General features: G+C 34.0%; 3 protein-coding genes across 3 annotated transcripts; 2 read left to right on the top strand and 1 right to left on the bottom strand.

Moving 5' to 3' along the window:
• Nucleotides 1–219: 219 nt before the first annotated feature.
• Nucleotides 220–3,310, top strand: LOC111883546 (oligouridylate-binding protein 1B-like). The gene is made up of 12 exons (XM_052770477.1): nt 220–467; nt 988–1,049; nt 1,186–1,288; nt 1,369–1,445; nt 1,526–1,587; nt 1,691–1,778; nt 1,876–1,951; nt 2,059–2,089; nt 2,188–2,307; nt 2,398–2,483; nt 2,589–2,765; nt 2,841–3,310. The coding sequence occupies exons 1-12, from the start codon at nt 354–356 to the stop codon at nt 3,117–3,119; spliced, it is 1,275 nt and encodes a 424-aa protein (XP_052626437.1). The 5' UTR covers nt 220–353; the 3' UTR covers nt 3,120–3,310.
• LOC111883547 (protein FLUORESCENT IN BLUE LIGHT, chloroplastic) lies at nt 3,299–5,058 on the bottom strand. The gene is made up of 5 exons (XM_023879867.3): nt 4,892–5,058; nt 4,372–4,520; nt 4,136–4,295; nt 3,722–4,039; nt 3,299–3,640 (listed from the first exon to the last, which is right to left on the bottom strand). The coding sequence occupies exons 1-5, from the start codon at nt 4,965–4,967 to the stop codon at nt 3,438–3,440; spliced, it is 906 nt and encodes a 301-aa protein (XP_023735635.1). The 5' UTR covers nt 4,968–5,058; the 3' UTR covers nt 3,299–3,437.
• Nucleotides 5,059–6,386: 1,328 nt separating this feature from the next.
• On the top strand, nt 6,387–12,193 carry LOC111883553 (nuclear pore complex protein NUP107). Its single transcript, XM_023879873.3, has 24 exons — nt 6,387–6,569; nt 6,734–7,062; nt 7,265–7,334; nt 7,439–7,554; nt 7,713–7,744; nt 7,831–7,956; nt 8,044–8,202; nt 8,300–8,392; nt 8,601–8,768; nt 8,858–8,956; nt 9,022–9,206; nt 9,296–9,353; nt 9,438–9,526; nt 9,614–9,745; nt 9,829–9,951; nt 10,035–10,148; nt 10,225–10,413; nt 10,490–10,664; nt 10,752–10,908; nt 10,986–11,188; nt 11,278–11,419; nt 11,569–11,729; nt 11,804–11,923; nt 12,030–12,193. The coding sequence occupies exons 1-24, from the start codon at nt 6,490–6,492 to the stop codon at nt 12,096–12,098; spliced, it is 3,189 nt and encodes a 1,062-aa protein (XP_023735641.2). The 5' UTR covers nt 6,387–6,489; the 3' UTR covers nt 12,099–12,193.
• Nucleotides 12,194–12,880: the final 687 nt, after the last annotated feature.

The raw sequence follows: 12,880 nt of genomic DNA, 5'->3' as shown, positions 1-12,880 counted from the left end.
TGATTTATGTCATGGTCTCTGTGCAATTACTATTCATATTCCTTATTGCCAGTGATATTGTCGGTGATATCCTTACCTTATGTCTTATTCGTGCTATATTAAAACTTTTGTTAACGTCATGCGTAAAAGAAATTAAAATTTTGATGTACATAACAAACGTGGAGGGGTGAAACGTTAATATAGTCATAGTACAAGGCTAAGTTTGTACTAGTGTCCTGTTCGGGTCTGTTTATTTCTTCTTGGGCTTTCCATTGGTCGTTCTGTTTCTCCCACGCGGAGTATCGAAACCCTAACCCCCCAAATCACTGAATTTTACTCGATCCTGAAGCAGAGCAGATTTGTATTCGTCAATAATGCAACATCAACATCAGAGACTGAAACAGCAACAACAACAACAATCTTTGATGCAGCAAGCTCTCCTTCAACAACAATCTCTTTATCATCCTGGCCTATTGGCTCCACCACAGGTTCGCACAAAACACTGTTTCAATGTTGTAATTTATCCCCACTTATACACATGCTTCTGACTTCATCCTTCGTCTGTTAATTCTGTCATTTGGAGTTTAGGGTTTTCGTTTTTTGATTGATTATCGATTGATGATGCTCGTTTTAGAGCTTCTGGATAGTTGCGTTTTTAATCTGAGAAAATCAGTGTTTACTTAGTCTGCTGGCTAGTAAAATATAAAAAGTACTTCTGACTTCATCCTCATGTTGTTCAATTTTTGATTTTGTGATTGATCATGAATTGTTAATGGCCGCTCTTGGAGCTCATTTTAGCTGCGTTTTAATTTTAGCTGGTGAATGCTTGTGACTTCATCTTTTTTGGGAGTTTGGTTTTTGATTTTTGTTCTATCGATGATGCCGAGTTTCTTTGATCAGTTCCATTCTTTTTTGATTGAACCCCAGTTCTTTTTGTCTGTTGGCTACAAAAATATCACATTTTGAATCCTCTCGATGAAATTCATTTTTCACCTTTTCATTTTGCAGATTGAACCAATACCAAGTGGAAATTTGCCTCCTGGGTTTGATCCAAACACATGCCGCAGTGTGTAAGTAGTTTACATCTTGCTTCTTATCATCTTTTTCATTTCCATGCTTGATCATCATAAAAGTTTTTTTTTTTTTTTAAATATAAAAATCCCACTTGGGCCCACTTAATCCTGTTTTATTTTGAGAAAAATGCAGGTATGTGGGAAATATCCATACACAAGTGACTGAACCACTTCTTCAAGAGGTTTTTGCAAGCACTGGACCTGTTGAAAGCTGCAAACTCATAAGAAAAGACAAAGTACCTATTTTTTACTACTTTCTTGCTCCTTTTTCAAGAAATTATAAGTAATATTTATATAATTTTCTTCATGTCTGTAGTCATCATATGGATTCATTCACTATTTTGATCGAAGATTTGCTGCACTTGCAATAGTGTCTCTAAATGGAAGGCATTTGTAAGTGGTGTGTTCATAGAGGTATATTCTGCACTGCAATTTCACTTCAAAACATTCCTCTTATCAAATAAGTTTTGCAGGTTTGGACAACCTATCAAAGTTAACTGGGCATATGTCACTGGACAAAGGGAGGACACATCAGGTAGGACTTAATATTAATACCCTTTTTGGAAATAATTTATAATATACCCATATTTATTTTTTACTTTCTTTCCTCATGACATTATCACTTTCTTCCCTTCAAGGTCATTATAACATATTTGTTGGTGATCTTAGCCCTGAGGTTACTGATGCTATGTTGTATGCATGCTTCTCTGTCTATTCTAGCTGTTCGTGAGTACATGTTTTATCTCTCTATACATACATACATATAATTATACATATATGCATTTTACATACTTTTTTTTTTCATGTATTTGCATCATTAAAGGGATGCGAGGGTTATGTGGGACCAGAAAACTGGACGTTCAAGAGGTTTTGGGTTTGTTTCTTTTCGAAACCAACAGGTTATATTAATATTCTTTCTAGAACATTCTGGAAGACTATTTGTTATTCGTCTCTTCATACAAAAATTATATTTAAGCAAAAAAATCTAACGTTATTCCTTTTTTAGGATGCTCAAAGCGCAATAAATGACTTAACTGGTAAGCGTGACACACTGACACACATGTTCAAATATTATTTTTAGCATTGAGTTTTGATTTAACTTGATTTTAGAACATTTACGTGTTTTTATTTTTAGGAAAATGGCTTGGGAGTAGGCAGATAAGATGTAATTGGGCTACAAAAGGTGCTGGTGTTAGTGATGAAAGACAAGGTTCAGATTCAAAAAGTGTTGTAGAGCTAACAAATGGATCTCTAGGTATGCAATACTCTAGGCATAATTATAAAATAAAACTATCAAAAGTTGTCATTTTTTTTATCTATATATATTTTTTGTTTTGTTTTACAGAGGATACTAAAGAGCCAAGTGATAGTGATGCACCTGAAAATAATCCACAGTACACAACCGTTTATGTTGGCAACCTTGGCCCTGAAGTAAGACCTCCTACAATTTATCTGTATATCTATATCTATATCTATATCTATATCTATATCTATATCTGTATAATAATAGAATTGAATAATTTTTTTTAAATGTAGGTTACACAGCTTGAGCTACATCGACATTTTCATGCCCTAGGTGCAGGGGTGATTGAGGAAGTGCGTGTGCAGCGTGACAAAGGTTTTGGGTTTGTTCGATACAGTAACCACACCGAGGCTGCACTTGCTATTCAAATGGGAAACACTCAATCTATTCTTTATGGCAAACAAATCAAGGTACATTTTTTTTAATTAATAAAATTCATTTTTAATGTTTTATAAAAAAAATCATAATCTTTTGCTGTTTGATAGTGTTCATGGGGAAGCAAGCCTACTCCACCAGGAACGAGCTCAAACCCACTTCCACCACCGGGTCCCGCCCCAATGCTTTCAGCTGCTAATTTATTAGCAATGAGCAGGATGGGTGGGGTGGGTGGGGTCCACCACCCCACCCATCTTATGCACCACCACCACCACCCTCAAAGACAACATCATCTGGGTATAGGTGGTGGTGGTGGTTCAAGTCAGGCGATGTACGATGGTGGTTTCCAGGGTGTTGCTGCTGCCCAACAACTCATGTATTATCAGTGAGATTATGTGGCGTTTTAACTTCTTTTTTTATATATATTTTTTCGTATGTATTGTTTTGTTGAGTTTTATGTGGCAGTTGTTTTCCTTTTCACTTTTTTTTTGTCTTCCCATTGGTAGATTGTTATATATTGGTTGAGTATGGATACATAATTACATGTCTGTTTTTTGAATAAAAAAAATATCATCCATAATGTCTTTATAAATCATTAAGAAAAACATAAATTTCAAGAAAGTTGGAAACAACCATTAACAATTACAAGCCTCTACTACAAAACTTCCATCCATGATGATGTGGTAAAGAAACAGATGAACCAATCATCAATCCGCTTGTAATCTAGCAATGTATTGATCATAGAAAGTTGCTGCTTTTTCTAAGTCACCAAGCTCAGTGTAACAATCAGCTATTGCTCCATACGCTTCTGTGTTCCCTGAGTCCTCACCTTCTCTTTCTGAAATTGATAAAACCATCGAATGGTATTTAATGGCTTCTCGATGCTTACCTTGCCTCTGCATTGATGCTCCTGAAAAATTAATAATAAAATTAGGTTAGTGGGTTGAGTAAATTACACCATTTCATCCTTAAATGTGAAAGAAAAGAAAACCTAGTCCTCTTGCAGCCTTTTTTTCCTCGATTGGATCTTTAATCTTCTGAGCAAGCTCAAGTGCGGTTTTAAACTCAAAGAATGCATTTTCTGGTTTTTGATTTCTGAGAAAGTTTTTCCCGTTTTTGAGATGAGATATCAACTCTTGCTTTCTTGGATCAACAAAGACTTCATTTTCAGGTATTTTAATGGCAGGAGCATAGCTTAAAGCAGGTGCATATGATTCTATCTTTGCTTGTCTTTTTAAGGCTGCATTGATCTGGCGAAGCTGTTCATTTAGCCTCTGTAATTCTGCTTTTCTTTGTCTAGCAAGTAATCCTTCAAAATTTCATAATTTGAGAATGGATTTTATTTATAAATTATAAATTATAAATAATACAATGAATGCATCAATGCATAGTGAATGTTACTTACCTCCAACAGTGGCTCCAATGAGGGCAACAAGTAATAACACAGGCATGTTCATGTTAAAGATAGACTGGGTTGCATCAGAGGTGTCTGCCATGGCGTCTAAAGGTGTAGCTAATAACAATGCGTTACTGATTCCTACAAACCCCATTCCCATTCCCAATTTCTACCAAATGATGAACATGAAATGAATCAATTAAACCTGTAAAATTGAAATTTTTTATGGGATTCAACAATCATACCTGGTTTAAACCCAAGGGGCCATAGAATTGTTGACCAGTTTCATTTGTTGTTGATGCTGCACATTGATCTAGCTTCTTTTGCATAGCATTGATGCACAGTGAAACTCCATGGGAGGTTCTGAAGTTGTGGACAAGAGGAACAAGCTTCCCTTCAAAAAGAAGTAGAAACAAGCGATTAAAAAGCTACTTATCGCTTTCATATCACATCTAGAAAATCAGAAAATTGTCAATTTAAGTATCGTGAGCAGTTTTGAAGCACGAATCGAAGGGGAGGACCCTAAAAACCCATCGAACTAATTGACTTGCAAATTGAAGGAACTTGATATGGCATTGTAAAAAGATAGGAAGTCTAGAGTTCATATATAACAAAAGTAGATCGCAAAATTCGACATAAAATTGGGAAAATTATGCAGTAAGTAAAAAGATAGGAAGTGTGGATTCGCTATGATGAAATATAATTTTGCAGAAATGTTGGCAGATAACGATTGTTTAGCAGGGTGTGATCGAAAAGATTCCTGACCGTAGGTTATCCGGTGAGACGGAGTTGAGATTGGTCTCGGAAGAGCACAGGAGGAGCAACCGGCGACCACCGTCATTGTTGTCTGTAGATAAACCAGTTGCGCTTCGACTTTTAGCAGACACTACGATTTCTGGTTAAGGGATGGGGCGGACGGACGGTGGAGATGAAGCCGGTGTTTCTATATAACCTTTATTTATATTGTTTTAAAATATTCGCTTTTAGTTATAAACAAAATTATTTTAAGAAAGCCAAACATTTTGAAATCTATATTAAATTTTTTATTTTTTATTTTTTTATACGACTTAGCATTGAATTTGTTTAATTTAGTTGGTTTTCAGAGTTTCTGACCAGTGGGTTTCTGATCATCTTCTCTGACCAATAAGAATTTATAAGAATTTTCGGACAACCATAAATCCTTGGGACAACCATATTCATACATGAAGGGGTTTTAAACCTAGATTTTGAGGACCAAATTCATAGTGTTTTTGAACCTAGACTTATGAGCTATTTTTGAAGTTGGATTTTATGCTTAAACACATGACGAAGATGGATACAATTTTTGAAGGAGATGATCACGAACACAAACATTTCTTGATTTTCTGAAGGGGCAGACATGATTTTTGAAAACAAACTCAAAACTCAAAACTAGATTTCTTGAGCTTGCATCTTTAGATGATGTTATTGAGCTTGCATATTGAGACTCGAAATTTGAATGGGATGGACACAATTTTTCTAGGGGATGAACACGAACACATGTATAGATGTTCTTGACCTTGGTTGCCAGAGAATTCATGTATGACTAAAGAAGATGATTAGAAAGTCGATGAAGATGTTAGAGACATCAGAAACCAACCAAGTTTACAATAACAGGTATTTCAAACATTTTAAACAAGTTCAACAATAATCATGCACAAAAAATAGCGACTAAATGTGTATATATGACAAAGTTTATTATCTTTACAAGTCATTAATCCTAAAAATAAACCGAGACAATCTATCTTAAAATATTAAAAGGAGTTCAATACAAAAGCAACAATATATTTTTATTGATTAGTTTATTATAGTATATTACCTTTATGTATTTATTTTTATAACAATTTATTTTGAAAGATCTTCCGAACTATTATAATATCATCTAAAACAATTTTTACTATCAAATGTTTTATTGGTAAAAGAATCAAAGTATAAATCAAGATTTGATAGATTATTTAAAAGGTTATCTAAATGATTCTCATCCCATGGTGGTGGGACTCCCCATTTAAAACATAAAATCTTTAGAAAATAAAAATAAATTATCACGTTTTTATGTTTTTTTTTTCTTAAGTTTTTTGAACAATGTTAACATTAATCTTCCATTTTATGCACTATTTTGGTTTCAAGGGAAAATCCTGTCATTTATATAAACAACGGGCCATTTAGTGTATTTAAGAGATAACTTAGGGACTACTTATGTAATTTACCCTAAATCATCCATACCTTCTTCTTTCCGCGCTCAAATCAGTATTTCTAGGGTTTAAAGCTACTCATCAAAACCCTCACAACGCAGATAGTTCATTAATATTTGTTAACAGAAAAAATTGTAAGTTGGTATCGCTACAATGAATGTCGACATGGATACGTCTCCAAGTTATTTTGATCCTCAAGACTTAAGCCTCAGAGAGCGTTTCCGGCGTTACGGGTATGAATCGGAACATTGAAACTCTTCCCCAAATTAAGCAAATTGGCGTTGTTACTATATTCTTCAAATAAAACTTCGAAAATATTTCATGGACTCACGTCTTCTTGAGAATTTTATCAGTCGTAAGTTGTTTTTTTCACTAACCCATAATTGTGTATGCTCAGAAAAAGGAATTCGCCTTCACCGCACCAAGAGAATTATCAATCGAAGTTCAGTAATGCTGCTCTATATCTTGAAAATATCAAAAAAGAAGTTGACCATTCTGATGGTGATCAATCAGAAGGAATAAACGCGAGAACTCAATCTTCGTTCAAAAGGAGATCACCCTCAGTAGATAGTCGCGGAATAGCTGAAATGGCTATTGCTAACGATTCAGTTGGTCGATCAAGAACGCATTCCTTAAAAGCTTGCAAGCTTGAGGAAGATGCATCACCTGATAGTGGAGATGCAACATTTCCTTTATTCGCATCTCTTTTTGATGCTGCTCTTCAAGGTAGGCAATTTATATGCTTAACTATGGACGTTACAATTGACATTACAGTTGACGCCTTTGATCTATTTTACTTTTCCCCAACATGATTCCACCTTTAGGTTCTATGCATACATATCATGAACCATATAAACACTAATGTATGCTATAAGTGGTAATGGGTTCAACTGGTTCTGTACTTTATTGTTTAATGTATGTCTTGCAGGGTTGATGTCCATCCCTGATTTGATATTAAGACTTGAAGGAGCATGCCGCAATGTTTCTGAGTCAATTAAGTATGTGTCATACCCCAAAACAATCTGATATGCTAGTGGAATTTCTATATTTCGTGTTGCTTGTTCCTATAAAAAGACTACATATTTCTTTTGTTTATCTACAGCAACAGCTGTACTGAGAGACACAGGATTGTTGAGGACAAATTGATGAGGCAAAAGGCTAGGGTGCTACTTGATGAGGCTGCTTCTTGGTCACTTTTGTGGTATTTATATGGGAAAGGTAACCTTTTACCTAATTATTCATTTGGATGTAGGCTGGATTTGTATATAAACTCAATAGCTTTTTATATATATTTAAACAAACCACTGATTATAGTTTTTTACTTTCTGGGGTCCCATCAATTTATAGTTTCTTTTCTTCTCTTCCCATTTGAACAGGGAATGAAGAGCTTCCTGAAAATCTTATCCTGGTATCAAGCTTTTATGTTTACTCACTTTGTTTAATTTATCTTAAAACTCAAGTTTTATAGACTTTATTTAAATGTTTTTACTTCAGTTGCCAACAACTTCACATCTGGAGGCTTGCCAGTTTGTTGCAGCAGATCATAAAGCTCAATTATGCCTTAGACTTATCCAATGGCTTGAAGGATTAGCCTCCAAGGCTCTTGATTTGGAGAACAAGGTGATTTGTTGTTGAAACAATTATCACTAAAATATATCCAATTTTTATTTTTATCTTTTTAAATATCTTTTACATCCTTGTATACAGGTACGTGGCTCTCATGTTGGCACACATCTCCCCACCTCTGGAGTCTGGAATCACACACAAAGATTTCTAAAGAAAGGCTCCTCAAATGACAAGATTGTTCATCACTTGGATTTTGATGCTCCAACACGCCAACATGCTCAACCACTTTCTGATGACAAAGTATTCTTTTCTTCATCTGCTTCCATCTTCTGCATCTAATTAGCTAGTTTTTATAAACTGTATCTTCACTCATGGAGTTAACTTTATATCTAAACAGAAACAAGATGAATCTCTTTTGGAAGATGTCTGGGCTCTATTAAGAGCTGGAAGATTGGAAGAGGCATGCCATCTTTGCAGGTCTGCAGGACAGGTATCCATCATATAAATAATATTAATTTGTTTATCATAATTCATAGCATCATACTTCCATTTTGAAAAATCTTTCTGATTATAGCACTGGTAAATACAAAGCAATCTGTAACTGCTATAAGAAAAATCTTGAAAGTAGAATGTTTTATTTCAACAAAATGAAAGTAGGATGCTATAATGGAAAGTACATTGCTATTTCTTGCATTTAGTCATGGAGAGCTGCAACCTTATGTCCATTTGGAGGTTTGGATCATTCTCCTTCCATTGAAGCCCTCATAAAAAATGGAAAGAACAGATCTCTTCAAGCTATGGAATTGGAAAGTGGTGTGAATAATCAGAGACGCCTCTGGAAATGGGCTTCATATTGTGCATCAGAGGTAACATAAGATATATTTCAAAATGTTTAATTAGTTTACTATTTTATCATCCAAAAAACATATTAATTACTGTTTTATGTTTATTAAAGAAAATCGCAGAGCAAGAGAGTGGGAAATTTGAAACAGCAGTATATGCAGCCAATTGCAGTAATGTGAAACGCGTTTTACCGATTTGTAACGATTGGGAGGTACTGTTGACTTTTTGACTTTTTGACCGTTTGGTGTATTGTATTTGAGGTTTGACCAATTTCAGGCTGCATGCTGGGCGTTGACCAAGTCATGGCTTGATGTTCAAGTTGATTTGGAGTTATCTGGTGAAACTGAAAGAAGTGAAGATATTACTTCTGAATCACTTCTTGGACCTGAAAATTGGCCACTTCAAGTATTGAATCAACAACCACGTGACCTTTCTGCCCTTCTTCAAAAGCTTCATTCAAGGTAAAAATTAAAAATCTGGGATTTTGTTTTTAGTGCAACAAAGATTTTTAATTTTGGTACTTAAATTCTTTTTTTGTTTTATGATTTAGTGAGTCTGTGCATGAAGCTGTAATTCGAGGGTGTAAGGAGCAACATCGCCAGATTGAAGTTAGCACTTTTTTACATTTTTTTTTCATATGAATAGAAATAAGTCAAATAACATGATTTTTTTTATTATTAATTTTGAAACAGATGAGTTTAATGTTGGGGGATATTCCTCGTTTACTTGACCTTATATGGTCATGGATATCCCCATCAGGAGGCGATGAAGATATCTTCAGGTAAATAAATTCATTTCGTTTTTATTTTTTTTAATAAAAAATTTGCATTTTTAGATTTTCTTGAAATTGTTTTTTTGTTTCTGGAAGGCCTCATGGGGACCCTCAAATGATCCGTTTTGGGGCACATTTAGTTCTTGTGCTTCGGCATTTACTTGCTGATGAAATGAAGGATGCTTTTAAGGAGAAGACAATGACTCTTGGTGATCTTATTCTTCACATGTGAGTCTTTTTCATCTTAATACCTAACTTTATTTCTTTTAACTTGTTTCGACTTAACATGGGCAAATATGTAATTTTTTCAGGTACGCAATGTTTCTTTTCTCAAAGCAACATGAAGAGTTGGTTGGAATCTATGCATCTCAGCTTGCACGCCATCGTTGCATTGACCTTTTTGTCCATATGATGGAGTTACGCTTGAATGGCAGGTGATTTTTTTTATATTTTTTAACAAAATATTTACTTTTATACACCTTTTAATGTTTTTAATTTTTTTTTTAAAATTTGGCAGTGTTCACGTGAGATACAAAATCTTTCTTTCTGCTATAGAATACCTCCCGTTTTCCCCTGGAGATGATTCAAATGCCAGTTTTGAAAAAGGAAGCTTTGAAGAAATTATTGAAAGGTTTCTTTTTAAATCCTTCTTAATTTAACTGTTTCCATTTATTACCTTTCTCATTTAAAAAAAAAAATTTAAACAGAGTTTTATCAAGATCACGAGAAGTAAAAGTTGGAAAATATGACATGTCATCTGACGTGGCAGAGCAATTTCGGTTACATAGTCTTGAAAAAGCCATGGTCATTCAATGGCTTTGTTTTACTCCACCTTCCACCATTAACAATGCTATAGCTGTTGGCATTAAGCTTCTCATTAGAGCATTAATCCACAGGTAATTAATTAATTGTTTTCTTAATTATTAATTATCACATGTTGCTAAACATTTTTAGTATCTCTCTCTTTTTTAGCAATGTGCTATTCCGGGAATTTTCTTTAATTTCTATGTGGAGAGTTCCATCAATGCCTATTGGTGCTCATAAGTTGCTTAGTATACTTGCTGAGCCTTTAAAACATTCATCAGAAGCTTTGTTTTCAACAGAGGACAATGATGTTTCTGATAGTATGCGAGAGTTTGAAGACTGGGTATGCTTCTAGAAGCTCTACAATTACATAACCTTTTACAAAATCTTATTAAATAAATAAAACCAATGTTAATGTTTCATTCAATAGAACGAGTACTACTCCTGTGATGCAACATATCGCAACTGGCTACAAATTGAATTAGAAAATGCCGGAATTGACCCTCAAGACATTTCAAACGAAGAGAAACACAGAGCAAATGTTGTAGCTATGGAAACATTATCTTCATCCATGGCTTTGCTGCTAAGTAAGTAAACTATAAACAAAAATTACAAAATTACCCCTATCTTTTTGGTGATTCTGAATTTTTACATTTTTGAATAGGAAAAGAAAACCCATGGTTGGTTCCTACTGAGGATGAAATTTATGAATTTATGGAGCCCACAAACCTTCAACTGCAAGCTACAGCTATGCTTTGTTTGCCTTCTGGTGAATGTATGCCTCCAGATGCCTCATTGTGTACAGCTCTCACAAGTGCTCTTTATTCTTCAGTATCTGAACAAGTTGTATCACATCGCCACTTGCTCGTATGTTTCTTTACTTTTTTTTTTTTTTTTAAATTTTATTTTCAAATTTAATACAAAAGATGTATCTTATTAGCTTATTTCATGTTCAGGTGAATGTAGCGATTTCTACAAAAGATAGGTACTCTATTGAGGTTTCACTGCAGTGTACAGCAACAGAGAGTGATGGATTTGGGTCGAATAAAGTTGCTGATGGTGGCCTTCTTGCTGCTATTGTTGCAGCTGGCATTAAAGGTATATATATATATATATATATATATATATATATATATATATATATATATATATATATATATATATATATATATATATTTGGATGAGATTGGTATAATGTGTAGATTTTTGAAAGTATAATGAAAGTTTGGATGATGTTGAATTGATAGGTGAGCTGGCGAGATTTCAAGCAGGGGTAACAATGGAAATAATGAAAATAGATGCATGGTATTCTGGTAGTGATGGATCTGTAGGAAATCCAGCAACATATATCTTGAGGGGTTTATGTCGCAGGTGTTGTATTCCAGAAGTTATTCTTCGATGCATGCAGGTATATACTTTTTTTTTTTGATAAATAAATTTAAAATGATATCAATTTTATTTCATTTTAAAATAAAAATGTAGGTTTCTGTTTCTGTTATGGAGTCTGGTAATGATACGCATGAAATCCATGATGAATTGATTGAATTGGTTGCGGCTCCTGAAACTGGCCTCATTCATTTGTTTAGTCAGAACCAATTACAGGTGATTTTGATTTTTTTTTTTTTTTTTTTTTTTTTTAAATTTTTGTTTTTGTTTTGGGGTTGGTTTATGGTGGTTTGACTTATGGTGGTGTTATATTGACTTTCAGGAATTTTTGTTGTTTGAGAGGGAATACTGCTTATGGAAGTTGGAGCTAAATGAGGAAGCAGCTGCTTGAGTTTATTTTTGTATTTTTACTTGTGTATTATTTCATAATGGTGGATATTGTTTTTCAATACATTTATTTTTATCAAAATGGAATTAGTTTGAATGTGGTGGATGTGTTTTTTGTTTGGAGCAATTTGTTCATTTTAATTGTGTGTAGGTCTTGTCACAATCCATTTATTGAATATATTTTGCATGCAAATTGTGTATAGAGAGGGTCATGCGTTTTAAATGACTAGTCACTTAAAACTCCTTATAAATGAAATGAATGAGGATAAGCAGACAACAACTTTATCAAGTCTTGTATAAGTCTTGAAAGGGAGAGAATGAAGGAGAGGAAGTCGTTTGATTTGGAGAGAATGTAAAAGAAATTCTTGTTTTGATGCTTCTGAATTTTTTTAATGTAAAGAATTGGAACGAAGTGGATTGATAACTTCCTAACTTTCATTGCAATTTGGTAGGATTAGGATTGCAGCCAAGAAAATGTTTATTTTCTTTTCATTTCTTTCCAATTTGAGAATATTAGATACGATTTTTTTTTCTTTCTTTTCTCTACTCTTCTCCCCTTATCTTTTATATTCTTTGCCAAAACTTGAGCACAAAGTGTTAGCTATATGAATCTTTAGGAGGTATTCTAAATCTTGATTCTTTTGGATTCTAAAGAAGGTCTAATCCATCGACTCTTTTGTCAATCGTGAGTTCTTGTTAAGAATACACATCATTGGTACAGAGCAGTCGTCTCTAGCCATTGTTTCTTACATGCACTCCATGACTAAGAACCAACAAAAGAACATC

The sequence above is a fragment of the Lactuca sativa genome, chromosome 4 (assembly GCF_002870075.4).
Source record: "Lactuca sativa cultivar Salinas chromosome 4, Lsat_Salinas_v11, whole genome shotgun sequence".
Classification (NCBI taxonomy): Eukaryota; Viridiplantae; Streptophyta; class Magnoliopsida; order Asterales; family Asteraceae; genus Lactuca; species Lactuca sativa.
The sequence above is the reverse complement of the archived record's forward strand: the minus strand, read 5'-3'. Positions and strand labels throughout refer to the sequence as shown.